A 13,679-nucleotide genomic window follows, 5' to 3' on the forward strand; every position below is an offset into this window, starting at 1 on the left:
TATATATATATATAAATATATATATATATACACATAAATACACACATATATAAAAAATTATACTGTATATATATATATATATATATATATATATATAAAAAAACAAAACTTTTTACCATTTCAATATCATCTGGTTCAGGTGACAAGTAAACAGCATATGATTTTTTTCCTCTAATGCAGTATCAAATGCAGGCGTGCAGTATCACAGCCACAATCAACCAGCAGATTTACATGCTTGTGAAATCAGCACATTACATTTGCTACATTACATTCTAGCTTTATGTGATTCTCATGAGTAGTATATAAATGAGTGTGAGATGTCATGAGCAGCTAGTGAAACAGAAGCTGAGAGAGTTCCATGCCTAGTTCCAGACACTCAGTCGTCTGTAGACAGAGATCGCAAATGGAGCAGTCAAAGGTGTTTTCTCCACAACTGCAGCCGCAAGCCTCCATGTATTCAGTGCAGCTGCAACATGGGCAAAAATCTATAAAGTCCTCCAGATTGGAAGGGTCGCAACAGCATGCGTTAGAGCAGAAGGACGAACAGATAGAGGCCACGCAGTATTGACATCCATCACCAACGGCCAGCATGCAATCCCAAAACTTACAGAACAAACACGCCAACAGAAAGGATGCACACAGGTCTAGAAGTGCAAGGAAAAAGCAAAAAAAAAAAAGTTTTTAAGATTAAATGTTTATTCTGCATTCAATACAAGATAAGATAGTCGACATCTGTGGCATAATGTTAATTACCACAAAAAAATTATTTCAACTAATTTCTCAACTTTTTGTTTTTTTCCCTTTTCTTTTAAAAAGCACACATTGAGGTTATGGTGAGGCATTTACATTAAAAGTATATGAGGCCTTATAATAATCAGCTTATAATTTTATAAAAGCACTTACATTAATTCTGTTAAATCTTGTGTATTATTTGCGCTGCAAGCTGTTTAAAGGTATAGTTAAACTAAAAATGACAATTTACTGTATTTGTACCCACCCTCAGGTCATCCAAATTGTAAATTAGTTTGTTTCACCTAAAGATTTGAAAAATGTAGCATTGCATCACTTGCTCACCATTAGATCCTCAGTGAATGGGTGCCGAGAGTCCAAACAGCTCATGAAAACATCACAAAAATCCACAAGTAATCCAAACGACTCCAGTCCATCAATTAACATCTTGTGAAGTAAAAAGCTGCCTGTTTGTAACAGCCAAATCCATCATTAGGATTTTAACTTCCTCTATCCATAATAATGCTTTCTCCAATAAAAAGTCATCTAGTGTGATTCAGGAGAGAAATATGCTCAGATCAAGCACCATTTACAGGCAAAAACAGTCCAAAACAATATGGCCATGAAGCAATGGTTTAAAGTTAAAATGTCTTAATGACGGATATATTTTTCACAGACTATCAGTTTTTTGCTTCACAAGATGTTAACTGATCAACTGGAGTTGTGTGGATTACTTGTGGATTGTTGTGATGTTTTTATCAGCTGTTTGGACTCTCATTCTGACGGCACCCATTCACTGCAGAGGATCCATTGGTGACCAAGTGTAATGGTACATTTCTCCAAATCTGTTGTGATGAAGAAACAAACTCATCTACATCTTGGATAGCCTGAGTGAGTATATTTTCAGCAAATTTTCACTTTTGGTGAACTATTCCTTTAAATTGAAATGTTACCCTTTTTTAAACATTACATTGTCATAGCAACAAAGGTTTAACATTTATATAACTTTACACAGAAAAAAGTCAGAAACTGATTTTCACAATAAAATCATGTTAACACAAATAGTTACGTCTTGTTGCTATACTATTAAAACAGTGATTGGCCTCATTCACTTACTTTACAGTGCCTCACTGTAAACCAGATTTAAAAAAAAAAAAGAAAAGTCTAAATGAATTTTTGTGTTAATCAACACTATTATGACACAAGTGCTGACTGAGCTTAAGTTGTATTGAACCTAGAATATTCCATTAATGGCTGAATCACTGACAAAATATTGATGTGGTTCCCACAAATAAAGCAGCTTTGCTAACAGTGTAGCTCACCATAAAACTGCTATCCTGTTTTGTAAACTTAAGAGCCTTTATACTACTAATCAGCACCACACCAAGTTTGGTGTGCATCCTCCTCAATTTATCATCATAATTACGATAAAAGATGACAGGAAGAGGGAAAGCTCGTCAGTCGTGCTAGCGAGGATTTCAGCATCTATAATGCATTAGATGTCATAAAAATTGAATCCCTCATTTCATTGAGTCAAATGTAATTTGAGGTGTTGCTTACCTTCAACAGGGGCTTTCAGGCTCATACGACTCAGTGTGGAGGTGGAGGTGGAGGATCGGCTGATTTTGCGATGACGTTGTGTTGCTTTATAAGCGGTGATATGTGACTTTTTAAGATGATTTGTGGCTAGCTGAACACAGACAGGAAAAGCATCGCTGATGTCACTGCCAGGTGGGTTTAAAACATTCTGAAATTGCTTTTTCACATCTGTTGGGACTTCTTTGATATGCACATCTATAAAAAAAAATGGAGATTCTAATAATAAAGTTATTTGGATGTTAGTTTAAAAAATGAATGGTAGTGTGAAGGACATTTACCAAATGCTAGTGGTTTCGATTTGCAAAGAGGGGAAATAAGACATAAGTTTTCCTTCCCAGAGAGTTCATCAGTTGGTGATAATTCACTATCCTTTAGACATGTTCTAGTAGATTCCAAGTCTTTTACATCAGATGACTCTGTAAAATAAATAAACCACACTATTAGTTGCTCTTTTCCTCTATACTGAAGTATTAAAAGTGAATAGAAAAGTCTTACCAGTGTGTTGAAAAGTTGATGTACTAAGAACTGAACTATTTTGCAGCTCATCTTCACGAAGGTTGGATTCCCATCCAGTTGGTGACCGGTCACCGTGTTCATCCTCATGGTCACAGTCCATCTTTTCAAACTCCTCTCACTGTATTCACTACAAGAAGAATAAGTGTAAAGATGTAGAGTGAAAATGCCAGAGCATTTGAACTCTTAACTATGTCATTAAATATTCAAACAGGAAGCAAAGAAAATAGATGCGCTGTAGTCTGCAGCATATTTTAAATACTAATGGTAAACTGTAAAGGGAGAAAGCTAATTGATCACTTGACATGTTGTTATGTTACGGAACTAACCGTTAATAATGCGTTTCACTTTCCCTGTTTTGGGACTAACAAGACTACTTTTACTGATGACATTCATTTTAGAGTTATTCATTTGATGTGCACAAAGTATATAAAAAATATTATATATATGCAAAAAATACAAAGCCTAGCATAAAAAGTACTGATGGAGCAAAAAGTGCCAGAGTCATTAATCTATTATTAATCTCAATCCATTTGGCGAACATATTGTGTGACAGGGATAAGAGGCATCTTAGATGTAAAGAGGGCAATACATTTCAACCTATTAGTCCAATGTTTGCTTACCTTGTGTCAGAGAGATGCCAGCAAAACTTATTTTCAAGCGGATCTCAAAACCTTGTTTGGAAAAAATAAAAAACAGTTCAGTTTTGCAGGATATTAATTGAGATATACCTTAAAATACAAGAGATATTAAAACAAAATGTTCTATGTAGGCTATAATATTAATTTCTCATCACAAAGAATTTAACATTACAGCTTATTTAACACTCTCCTGGAACTCAAATGTCACCAAAGGTAATTGAGGACCAAATTATTATCGTAAAGCACATCTGACCACCTCGTCATCAAGTAAACAATATTATCTGCGGTATTGTGTCGCCAAATTTATACGGATACATATATCAGCAGGAGTGATGTTATATTTGTAATCGTTTTTTTTTTGTCAACCTAATATACATATACACACACACATGTTGCTTCCTTTTCCTACTTATTTTCTACGATTGCCAAGTTATGCCATATAAAATCTTTTTTTATTGTTATCTTTGATCAGTCAAGTTCACGTTCAAAGTTCAAGTTCAAAATTCACTAACCTTCACCACCACCTTCATCCCATCGTCCGTCAGATGCCAGGTTGATTTTCTCTTACTTGCGCTGTAGGGGCAGTTGCTTTGCCTGATCATTATCCATTCGTTAGCATGTCATAGTGTTGATAGGACGCACATACACCACACCCCCTACCAATAAATAAATGCAATAAAATATATTTACAACAACAATTATTAAATAATAATAATAATAATAATAATATAATTACTACTACTAATATTAATAATAATGTGTATCCTTGTTAATATTGTTGTTGTTTTTATTGCTGTTGTTTATTATAAAACAGTTACTGAAAACACATTGATTATTAGGTATTTATACTGTACCAGAATCTCAGAAAATGTACATAGCTTTTCCCCGGTGATGACTTTTATTATGACAAGCAACCCTCTTCCCGCACCGGCCCAAACAGACCAGAAACGACGCTGTTAGCCACTGATCGATGTAACAACTATAAGCTTTATAATATCGGTTCAGTTCGTAGTATTGTGTTAGGAATTGTACTGTTATCAAGGTCGGAACATTCAGGATACAGACGTGTTTATGCAGTGAGGTATTATCTCAATCAGTCCTCGTTTGCTCTGTTTGATCGGATCTTCCAGAAGGCGGGGAGCAGTGATGGCAAGTCTGATATATGTAAGTATAAGTATGATCTGATAGCATTTCAGCTGCATCTTGAGCAGTCAAAATAAAACAAAAATAAATTCCCTGAAAACAATTGTTGCAAATTAAACAACGCATTATTTAACGAATTGTATTGTAAGCGGGAGTAAATATGAATAGGTTAATAGCTAACGTAATCGAATTTGTTGTTAACAAGTGTGCTATCATGCTAATATGTATTGTGATTTACTGATTTGGAACTGTGGTCAAAACATGTAAAAAGTACTTTTTGTGTCAAATGAATATCTAATCTTTATTTTTTATTATTTTTGTTTTTGTTATTAATGTTTGGGTGCCATCGTCTTTGAATCTGTTGATATTCCCATTAAGTGTAGCTTGTGTAGCTCATGTATTTGTGAACACGATATTTCCATTGTATTGCCTCTGTCGTCATAGGACAGCGAGATGTCTGATATAGACCAGACTCCAGCAATGGACAGAGCTGTAGTAGATGCAGAGAATACTCCTCTCTACTGCATTTGTCGAAAACCAGACATAAACTGCTTCATGATGTAAGACAAATCTCTCCAACCATGTTCTCACTAAAGGTATGACAGTGTATGTGTCCAAACTGAGTGCTTAATTTTTCATCAAATCTTTTTCCCGTAGTGGTTGTGACAACTGCAATGAGTGGTTCCATGGTCACTGTATAAATGTGACAGAGAAGATGGCCAAAGTGATCAGGGAGTGGTACTGCCAACAGTGTCAGGGTCAGTGACTAAAGACTTTCACCTCAAAATATTTAAACATGCACTTGAACATAATATGTTGTGTTAGAATATGTGTTAATTCTTTCTCAAATATTCTTCATCTCTTAGAATTGGATCCATCTCTTTCGATACGCTATCGGAAAAAGAACCGTGATAAAGACGTCGAGCCAGAGAGAGTTGAAAAACGATCCAGCACTCCAGAGTATAAGATCGATAAGCGTCGAGGATCTAAAGTTAGTGTTTCTCAAGTTCACCATCCAAGTTCGCCTTTTATGATGTCACTTTCTCTGTTGCATTATGGGTGGGTAATTTGATCAAAATTATTTTTGGAAATATGCACTGAATTAAATGCTTCAAAAATTATATTTAATCTCATTTGATTATTTAGATTTTTGACTATTATGGAACTTAATTTATTTTAAAACAAAATTCAAACATGAAAATTAATAAAATAAAAATACAATTTTAAATAAGTTTAAATTAAAATAAAGTTTATATATATATATATATATATATATATATATAATCCTCCAGCCCTTAAATGTACCTTGTAACCTCCATTAAACCTGCATGTAATTATTACATTTATTAAAGAACAAAGGTAAAAAATATTATTGTCTACAAACTGCATTCCAGGTGAAGCGCTCTGCTCGTATGTGTGGTGAATGTGAACCCTGCACTAGGACGGAGGACTGTGGTCAATGCGACTTCTGTAAAGACATGAAGAAATTTGGCGGCCCAAACAAGATTCGTCAGAAATGTCGTCTAAGGCAGTGTGTTGTCCGTGCACGGGTGAGTTTCTTTATATTTAGGTGGTTTGTTTTGTTTTTGTTTTGTAGTTAATTTTCTCTCTCTATGTTTTTGCAGAAAATGCTGCGTGTTCGAGACGAGGAGTTTTCTCTGTGTGAAAGGAAGGACAATATAATGCACAGGGATAGACGATACTTAGATGATTATGATGAGAACGATATGGAGCCATATGAGCATTACAAGGGCAGAAATGCGGTAACCACTAATTGCTGTAGCTCAGCCACAGCCACTTAGTATATACATTTCTTTGAACTTGTCAGGTTAGAATATATATTTTAACCTGAGTATTTTTGTGAGATATGCTTGATGAGGATGATGCTTTAGGTCTAGCACTCGTAGACGAACCTCACCCTTCTTTTTTTTTTTTTTAAGTCATGGGGCAGTGATGAGGAAGACGGCCCATTTTACAGCCCTGTCCAACGGAAGAAAGCTATAAAAGTCAAGCACGTCAAGAGGAGAGACAAAAAATTTGACAAAAAGGTACAATGAGAAACACAGTTCCTTAACCCTTGTGCTGTGCTGACAATCCTTTACCAAATTAATTAAAAAAAAAATTGTAATTCATTAATTAATTGTAAAAAAATAAATAAATAAATCTGTCAATATGCTATATCATCACCAAATCTTAGATTCAATTTTTTTGTCAGTTTTTCTTTCAGTGTGTACAGGTTTTGTATTTCTTTTTGGACCTGATTGATTGTTGGTCTCCTTGATCTGATCTTACACACCTCAATTTTGATTGAGAAAAGTATTCATTGTGGATAACTACAGCAATGTTCACTCAGAAACTGAGGTGTAAAAGATTAATGTTCAGAGAGGCCTACAATCAATCAGTTCCAAAAAGAAATATAAAACCTGTGCTAATTAAATTAAAACTAATATTATAGCTTAAAGAGAAATTTATGAGCAATCTTTTGTAGGCTGGTCATTTTTAACTGGGAACATCACAAATGTAATCCCCCCCCCCCCCAAAACACAAACATTATTTAATATTTTTTGGTAGAAGCTGTTATACCCTAAGAAAATGTTAGTCCATTGGAGTAATATTAACTAGCATTTTCAGGAAGTCAAAATGACCAGAGCATAACATGTGGGTTGAAGGGATGGTTCACCTAGTAATGAAAATTTTCATTTATTCACCCTCAAGTTATTCCTAACCTGTATGAGTTTATTTCTTCTGTTTAACGTATGAGAAAATAGTTTGAAGAATGTTGTTAACCAAACAGTTTTTGGTCCCCACTGAGTTCTATAGTATGCAACAAAATACTATGGCAGTCAGTGAGGACTAGAAACTGTTTGGTTACCAACATTCTTCAGAATTGTTTGCTCATCTCATAACTGTGCTCGTCTTTCACAGAAAGAGTCCCGTCGCCACAAGCAGAAACAGAAGCACCGTGATCGTTTGAGACACAGCGAGAGGGGAGATGGCAGACATGGAGGAGACTTGCAACAGTGTCTGGGGCCAAACTGTATCGAGTCAACACGTCCAAACTCAAAATACTGCTCTGAGGACTGTGGCATGAAGCTGGCCACCAAGTAGGTTATTTCATTAAGTGCAGCCAAGCAGCATGGAACAGTCACGCAATGTTATACCAATACCAGTTTTATGTGTTTTGTACGTAAGATTGTGTTGATTTATTGATCTGCTGATTTGTGCAGCCGCATCTACGAGATCCTCCCACAGCGCATCCAGCAGTGGCAGCAGAGCCCCTGCATCGCTGAGGAACAGGGCAAAAAACAACTGGAGCGCATCCGCAGGGAGCAGCAGGCTGCTCGGATGCGCCTCGCCGAGATGGAGCGCCGTTTCCACGAGCTCGAGGGTATCATTGCCAAAGCCAAGCAGCAGGTGGTCCAACAGGATGAGGATGTGAGTTCCCAGCAATACTTTCTTATGCTAATATCATTGAATTTTGTCGAGTAATTAGTATAAGATAGAATTTATGTGTTTCAGGGATCTTGTCATATTTATTGGTGTAAGCTAGCTAATGTCCTGTCTTGCAGGTGAATGAAACGGACAGTGAAGACACAGACCTTCAGATCTTCTGTGTGTCCTGTAGTCACCCTATTAACCCCAAGGTGGCGCTGAGGCATATGGAAAGATGTTATGCCAAGGTGAATATATTTAGTTTTCTGAGCTGATTTATTGAATAGTGAATTTTGGTCTGATGTGGCATTCCTTAAAACAAAATTGGTTTGTATTACACTAACACTTGATTTATTATTTTAACAGTATGAAAGCCAGACCTCTTTCGGTTCCATTTTCCCAACCAGAATAGAAGGGTAAGAGGGCTATATTTCAATTATTATTATATAGTACAGCAGTTTTGATTGAATGTGTCTGTATATCCTTCATTCACTTAGTTTTCTTGTTATACTTCCTCTACTTGCTTTATTTGTGTGCAGTTTTACCAAAAGTCTGTGGTGTATATAATACACTTGTTATTTTTCTGGAATTTCAAAAATATGTGTATTATTTTCATTATTATTATTTTATAATAACTGTATGATAATGACTATTTTTTTAATATATGCAGGAAATTAAATACTTCACAAATGGTATTTCATCTCAATTGATTCTTTTTTTCTTTTTCTTTGCAATAAAATCAAAGTTTTTTTTAAATGTATAATATATGTGTATATATATATATTTATTTCTTCTATTAGGGCAACAAGACTCTTCTGTGATGTTTATAACCTTCAGAGTAAAACATACTGCAAGAGACTCCAAGTTTTATGTCCAGAACATTCCAGAGATCCAAAGGTGAGAGTTTAGTGATGGTCCCACAGTATTTCTGCTCAAACTAAGGGTACGTTTACACAACAATGATTGTACTTACAATGGAATTTTTTTCTTTGCATTTTGGAAAAGTTTCACGTACACACAACAACATTGTCTAAACAACCCCTGTTCACATGGATCCGCAAAATACTAAAGACGCTGTAGTATTCATGCTAGGCCAGCAGTTGGCGATGCTACTTTTTACACAGAAACTTTGCATTTTTAAGCTCCCAAAACTCCATTGTCATGTAAATGAATGGCCAAAATGCATATAACATTTCCGTTTTTAGTCGAAAACGGTGTTGTGTAAACACCTAAACCGGGCTTTTTCTAACCTGTTTGTCTCCCTCATCTAACACACCTGATTCAACTCATCAGCTCATTAGTGGAAGACTGCAAGACCTGAACTGGGTGTGTCCGATAAGGGGGGCGTACAAAATATACAGTGCTGGGGGTCTCCAAGAAGATGGGCTTGAAAAACCCCTGAACGAAACTAACTGCATCTTCAGACATCTCTTCATAACAGGATTTGTGTTCAGTAAATTACTATTCTGTTTTTCTCTTCTCAGGTCCCAGCAGATGAGGTGTGTGGATGTCCATTAGTGCGTAATGTATTTGAGCCGACTGGAGAGTATTGCAGGGTCTCGAAACGCAAGTGCAACAAGCATTACTGCTGGGAGAAGCTCAGACGGGCGGAGGTGGATCTGGAGCGTGTCAGAGTGGTCAGTCAAGTTCTTCCAAACTTATTTTCATTGTAGTCTTAATTTAGTTTCTTATAACTCATACTTTCCCCTCCAAACAGTGGTACAAGCTGGATGAGTTGTTTGAACAAGAACGCAATGTGAGGACGGCCATGACCAACAGAGCAGGACTATTGGCCCTGATGCTCCACCAGACCATCCAGCATGACCCTCTGACCACTGATCTCCGCAGCAACAAAGACAGATAGCCATGCCAACAATCTGTGCTCAAAAATGATTTCTTTATATTTGTATACTTTTCATATTGTATATTTGTCACTATTTGGATGATGTCATTCATATTAAAACTCTCTTCATGTGTCTCCTTCAGTCTGCATTGATTCATTTGACTTGTGCTCAATTAGTTAATTATGGAATTGTAATTTTTGTTGTGATCCTCAGATTTCTTGCTTTATTTTTTAGTTATTTTATCTATACTATATTGATATGAGCAAGTATGCTTACAAGGAATTTGTCTTGGTAAAACTAGCTTCCAGAACAGAGACGAAATAACAATTAGACATAAAAATAGACAATATAAATGTTTTTTTTTTTTTTTTAAGTTTAATGATAAGTATTTTAGCCTACTCTGTAGTTAAAATAAATTTTTATAAAAGGCCTATTTATTTCCACGTCTAGGGGTTAATAGGAGTTTCTCCGTATATCATATATATGTAGTGTGAAAAATGTAATGATGAATACATTTTATTATTAAATACAATTTATGAAAAGTAACAAAAAACGACGAAATTCAGAGATTCATGTTACTTTTTCAACTTTTGACTCATGTTTACGCTGATAAAGTAATTTGTAATCAGAAAAAAAAATCTATCGTGCTATTTTGTTAAATCTCTTAAGGTCTGTCGTCTAGCAGTACATCAAAGACGTAAATGTTACATCAAGCAGCGCAACATCAGTCTAGCTTTTTGAGACGTGAGCAGGGAACTTTATTTATTCAAAATGCTCGAGTCACGTGTTTCCGGGTTACAACAGCACTTCCGGTCCCTCTCCTGTTTCAGTATTTAAAATATATCAATGTGAGGATTGTTGAAGGGTTTACAGGTAGGTTTTTAGGAATGGCGGGATCGTATTTATGATTTTAGTTTAACATGACCGTTAAAAACAGCAATCAGTCCAGGTAAATCCCAGTAATTTTTTTATTTACTATCATTTCGCGTTTGCTAATATTTTAGCTACCACGCTAAGTATTGGCGCTAATACGTGTAAGGCTGTGTCTCAAAACCTAGTTTGCTGACTACCTAGACAGCATTTTCTGCATCAAAAGTCGTGGTTTAAAAGATAAAGCGTTTGGTATTTACACGAAGAGCAACAATAGGCAGTCAGCTGACTGTTGGATTCAATTGCAGGTGTCTGAGCTGAATGCATAACATATTGCAAAGAGATTATTCAGATAGTTCAACGTTATTAAAATGAAGGAGCTTCTGATGGACAAAAAGTAGATGATTTACAGTGCTGGAAGGTAGAAGAACTGAACAAGTATTGTTTGCTGCTTAAAACACTGTATCTGGGTGTTGCCCCACTAATGTGTATTTCCTTATTGCAGCTGTCATAAGAAGAACAGGGAGGCTATACTAACATGGAAACGGAGGAAGTAGTGGCTGAGGCACCTGCAGAACCAACAACCGAAGTCATAGATGCAAATACAGAGGAAAGCAAAGAGCCCACAGAAAGCACAGACATTCAGAATCATGTCACAGATGAAAACAAAGAGGGAGCTGTAACTGAGAAGGAGGGCGAGTCTTCCAAAGACGTCGACAAACCACCTTGTGACTGGTTGGAGCCACTCGAAGAAGACTGTGACGATGTCGATTCCCCGAGCGTTGATGGAGAAGTAGAGAGCCTTGTGGGGAGCGAATGGAGCGGCAGTGTGGTTAGTGTTAGGAAAAGCACTGGAGAGAGAGGTGGCAGAGGTGTTGGGTATGTACATGACCTGGATTCTAATAATTAAACACCTCACATCAAACTTTAAGTGATGAGTTCTAGAAAATTTATAAGTTTTCTCTTATGCACTTCACTATTTTTTAAACATATTTTTGTATGTTTTGCTTTTTCTTCTAGGAGACCGAGGAGGAGAGCACAATGCGAGGTAGATGAAGAATGGGAAGATTGGCCATCATTAGGGCAAGGATGGAAACGCAAACAGGTTTTTCGTCGGTCAGGCACCAGTGAAGGACGTAGTGATACATACTATATGAGGTATTGTAAAAACGACTCAATTAAAAGAATAGTTAGAAATTAAAAAAAAAATTTGCTAAAAAAAACTCACCCTCATAACATTCAAGATGTAGATGAATTTTTTTTCTTTCATCTGTACAGATTTAGACAAATTTAGCATTACAGTACTTGCTCACTAATAGATCCTCTGCAGTGAATGGGTGCCATCAGAATGAGAGTCCAAACATTCCACAAGTAATCCCCACAATTCCAGTTTATCAATTAATATCTTCTTGTGAAGTTAAAAGCAAATGCATGTTTGTAAGGCATTTTAATGTTAAACCCTTGCTTGTGGCCAAAATGTGAGTTTGTAATAACACTTCCTCCAGTGAAAAAGTCCATCTGCTTTTGTCCTCTCACATCAAAATATTGAAAATATATGTTTAGAGCTGTTTTGGACAGTTTTTGCTTGTAAATGGTGCTTGATCTGTGCATATTTCTTTCCTGATTCTAACGGGATGTGTTTTTCACTGGAAAAAGCAATATTATGGATCGAGGACTCATATTTTAGCCAGAAGCAATGGTTTGAAGTTAAAAACATCTCAATGAATTGATCACAAACATGCAGCTTAAGACAAGACGTTAATTGATATAATCGTGTGGATTATTGTGATGTTTTTATCAGCTGTTTGGACTCTGGCATCCATTCACTGCAGAGCATCCATTGGTGAGTAAATGATGTAATGCTAAAGCATTACTGTGTGGCACGTTCATTTTGCATCACCCATTAATTTTTTTTATTATTTTTTTCCTTTCAGTCCAAGAGGTCATAAAGTAAGAAGTAGGGTTGAGCTTGTGAAATATATAAGTCAATCTGTGGACCTCACAAATTTTGATTTTAAAACGGGCCAGTTTCTTGGTGAAGAGCCTCGAAGAAGAAAGGTGAGATGTTGTTCAGCATGCTCTCTTCATTTTTTTGGCTTAAATTTATTCACATATTTCCCACTAATATCTACATTCTGGTATCCATAGAGAAGGAAACTGGATTCTCCCCAGGCACACTTTTCTGTACCCAGTTTTCCAAATGAATTGGCAGATACAGGTGGTGCAGCTGGCAATCCAGGATCTTCAACTAGTCTCAGCTATGGTACAGCTCCGAAGTTGAGCACATATTCAATCCAAAAGGGTGCCAATACAGTGACCACTCCAAAATGCAATACCTATTCTAGTCCTGAGACAAATACCGCTTTATCAAGTGCCACTGCACAACTTACTATTGATCTAACTGAAGATTCTGCGAATCCAGCTCCTCCTCCTCTGAGCGGTTCAGTGTCTGTGGCCCCAGATAGGCCCATCAATGGTGCCAGTGGAAATCCACAAAAATGTTTTGGGTAGGCAATGCTTCTTTTTCTTACACTATAGCCTAAATGTCAAAAACAGCGGTGTTAATATCTTTCTTCACTCTGTTCTTTTTGTTTGTACTCAGTGTCTGCCTAAGATGTCATAAAACCTATACTTTTGAACAGGGACAAACTATGTGCCAGAATTGCAGGCTAAAGGGTAACACATGTAAGTCAAAATGTATTCATTTATTTTCCAGTTTGTGAGTGCAGGCAAGTAAGCAGCAATAGTGTATTTCAGCTAATGCTATTACTTTTACTTTTAGTCATTTAGCAGACGCTTTTATTCAAAGTGACTTACAAATAAGAAAAAGTAATTAAAACTCTATAAATACTATATATATATATATATATATATATATATATACACACATTTAAGAAAATAAAATAAT

At 36.1% G+C, this 13,679-nt stretch overlaps 3 protein-coding genes across 6 annotated transcripts in view; 2 read left to right on the top strand and 1 right to left on the bottom strand.

Moving 5' to 3' along the window:
• Nucleotides 1-330: 330 nt before the first annotated feature.
• LOC107564124 (myoD family inhibitor domain-containing protein-like) lies at nucleotides 331-2,944 on the bottom strand. The gene is made up of 3 exons (XM_016249162.1): nucleotides 2,824-2,944; nucleotides 2,290-2,523; nucleotides 331-644 (listed from the first exon to the last, which is right to left on the bottom strand). Exons 1-3 carry the CDS (start codon nucleotides 2,942-2,944, stop codon nucleotides 331-333), a joined length of 669 nt encoding a protein of 222 aa, XP_016104648.1.
• A 1,460-nt stretch (nucleotides 2,945-4,404) lies between these two features.
• Nucleotides 4,405-10,035, top strand: LOC107563980 (CXXC-type zinc finger protein 1-like). 2 transcript variants are annotated; one of them, XM_016248988.1, is made up of 14 exons: nucleotides 4,405-4,646; nucleotides 5,070-5,185; nucleotides 5,283-5,383; nucleotides 5,492-5,616; nucleotides 6,020-6,175; nucleotides 6,251-6,388; nucleotides 6,566-6,673; nucleotides 7,551-7,729; nucleotides 7,853-8,060; nucleotides 8,195-8,305; nucleotides 8,424-8,473; nucleotides 8,858-8,954; nucleotides 9,542-9,694; nucleotides 9,775-10,035. In XM_016248988.1, exons 1-14 carry the CDS (start codon nucleotides 4,629-4,631, stop codon nucleotides 9,919-9,921), a joined length of 1,707 nt encoding a protein of 568 aa, XP_016104474.1. In that variant the 5' UTR covers nucleotides 4,405-4,628; the 3' UTR covers nucleotides 9,922-10,035. The 2 variants fall into 2 exon arrangements, with proteins under 2 accessions (XP_016104474.1, XP_016104547.1); XM_016249061.1 differs by having other exon boundaries at nucleotides 4,405-4,631.
• A 667-nt stretch (nucleotides 10,036-10,702) lies between these two features.
• The window catches only part of LOC107564220 (uncharacterized), an 8,718-nt gene continuing 5,741 nt past the window's right edge, over nucleotides 10,703-13,679 (top strand). For 2 of the 3 annotated variants that reach the window (XM_016249267.1, XM_016249417.1), the window contains exons 1-6: nucleotides 10,703-10,774; nucleotides 11,277-11,650; nucleotides 11,792-11,929; nucleotides 12,706-12,829; nucleotides 12,920-13,278; nucleotides 13,374-13,456. In XM_016249267.1, coding sequence (XP_016104753.1) covers nucleotides 11,310-11,650; nucleotides 11,792-11,929; nucleotides 12,706-12,829; nucleotides 12,920-13,278; nucleotides 13,374-13,456 — 1,045 coding nt within the window. In that variant the 5' untranslated portion in view covers nucleotides 10,703-10,774; nucleotides 11,277-11,309. Of the gene's footprint in view, nucleotides 10,851-11,276; nucleotides 11,651-11,791; nucleotides 11,930-12,705; nucleotides 12,830-12,919; nucleotides 13,279-13,373; nucleotides 13,457-13,679 lie in introns of all 3 variants that reach the window. The other variant, XM_016249343.1, reaches the window with a different exon arrangement.

This window comes from Sinocyclocheilus grahami, unplaced genomic scaffold, assembly GCF_001515645.1.
Source record: "Sinocyclocheilus grahami isolate Dianchi unplaced genomic scaffold, SAMN03320097.WGS_v1.1 scaffold3.1, whole genome shotgun sequence".
NCBI lineage: Eukaryota > Metazoa > Chordata > Actinopteri > Cypriniformes > Cyprinidae > Sinocyclocheilus > Sinocyclocheilus grahami.

Bases quoted from the DNA above. Each gene is read 5' to 3' on its own strand.
- LOC107563980 (XM_016248988.1), top strand. The intron at 8,061-8,194 runs GTGAGTTCCCAG...CCTGTCTTGCAG, and splicing joins TGGTCCAACAGGATGAGGAT to GTGAATGAAACGGACAGTGA. The intron at 9,695-9,774 runs GTCAGTCAAGTT...CCCTCCAAACAG, and splicing joins ATCTGGAGCGTGTCAGAGTG to TGGTACAAGCTGGATGAGTT.
- LOC107564124 (XM_016249162.1), bottom strand. From the start codon at position 2,944: ATGGACTGTGACCATGAGGATGAACACGGTGACCGGTCACCAACTGGA. The intron at 2,524-2,823 runs GTAAGACTTTTC...TTTTTTTTATAG, and splicing joins ATCAACTTTTCAACACACTG to ATGTGCATATCAAAGAAGTC. The intron at 645-2,289 runs GTAAGCAACACC...TTGCACTTCTAG, and splicing joins CCTGAAAGCCCCTGTTGAAG to ACCTGTGTGCATCCTTTCTG.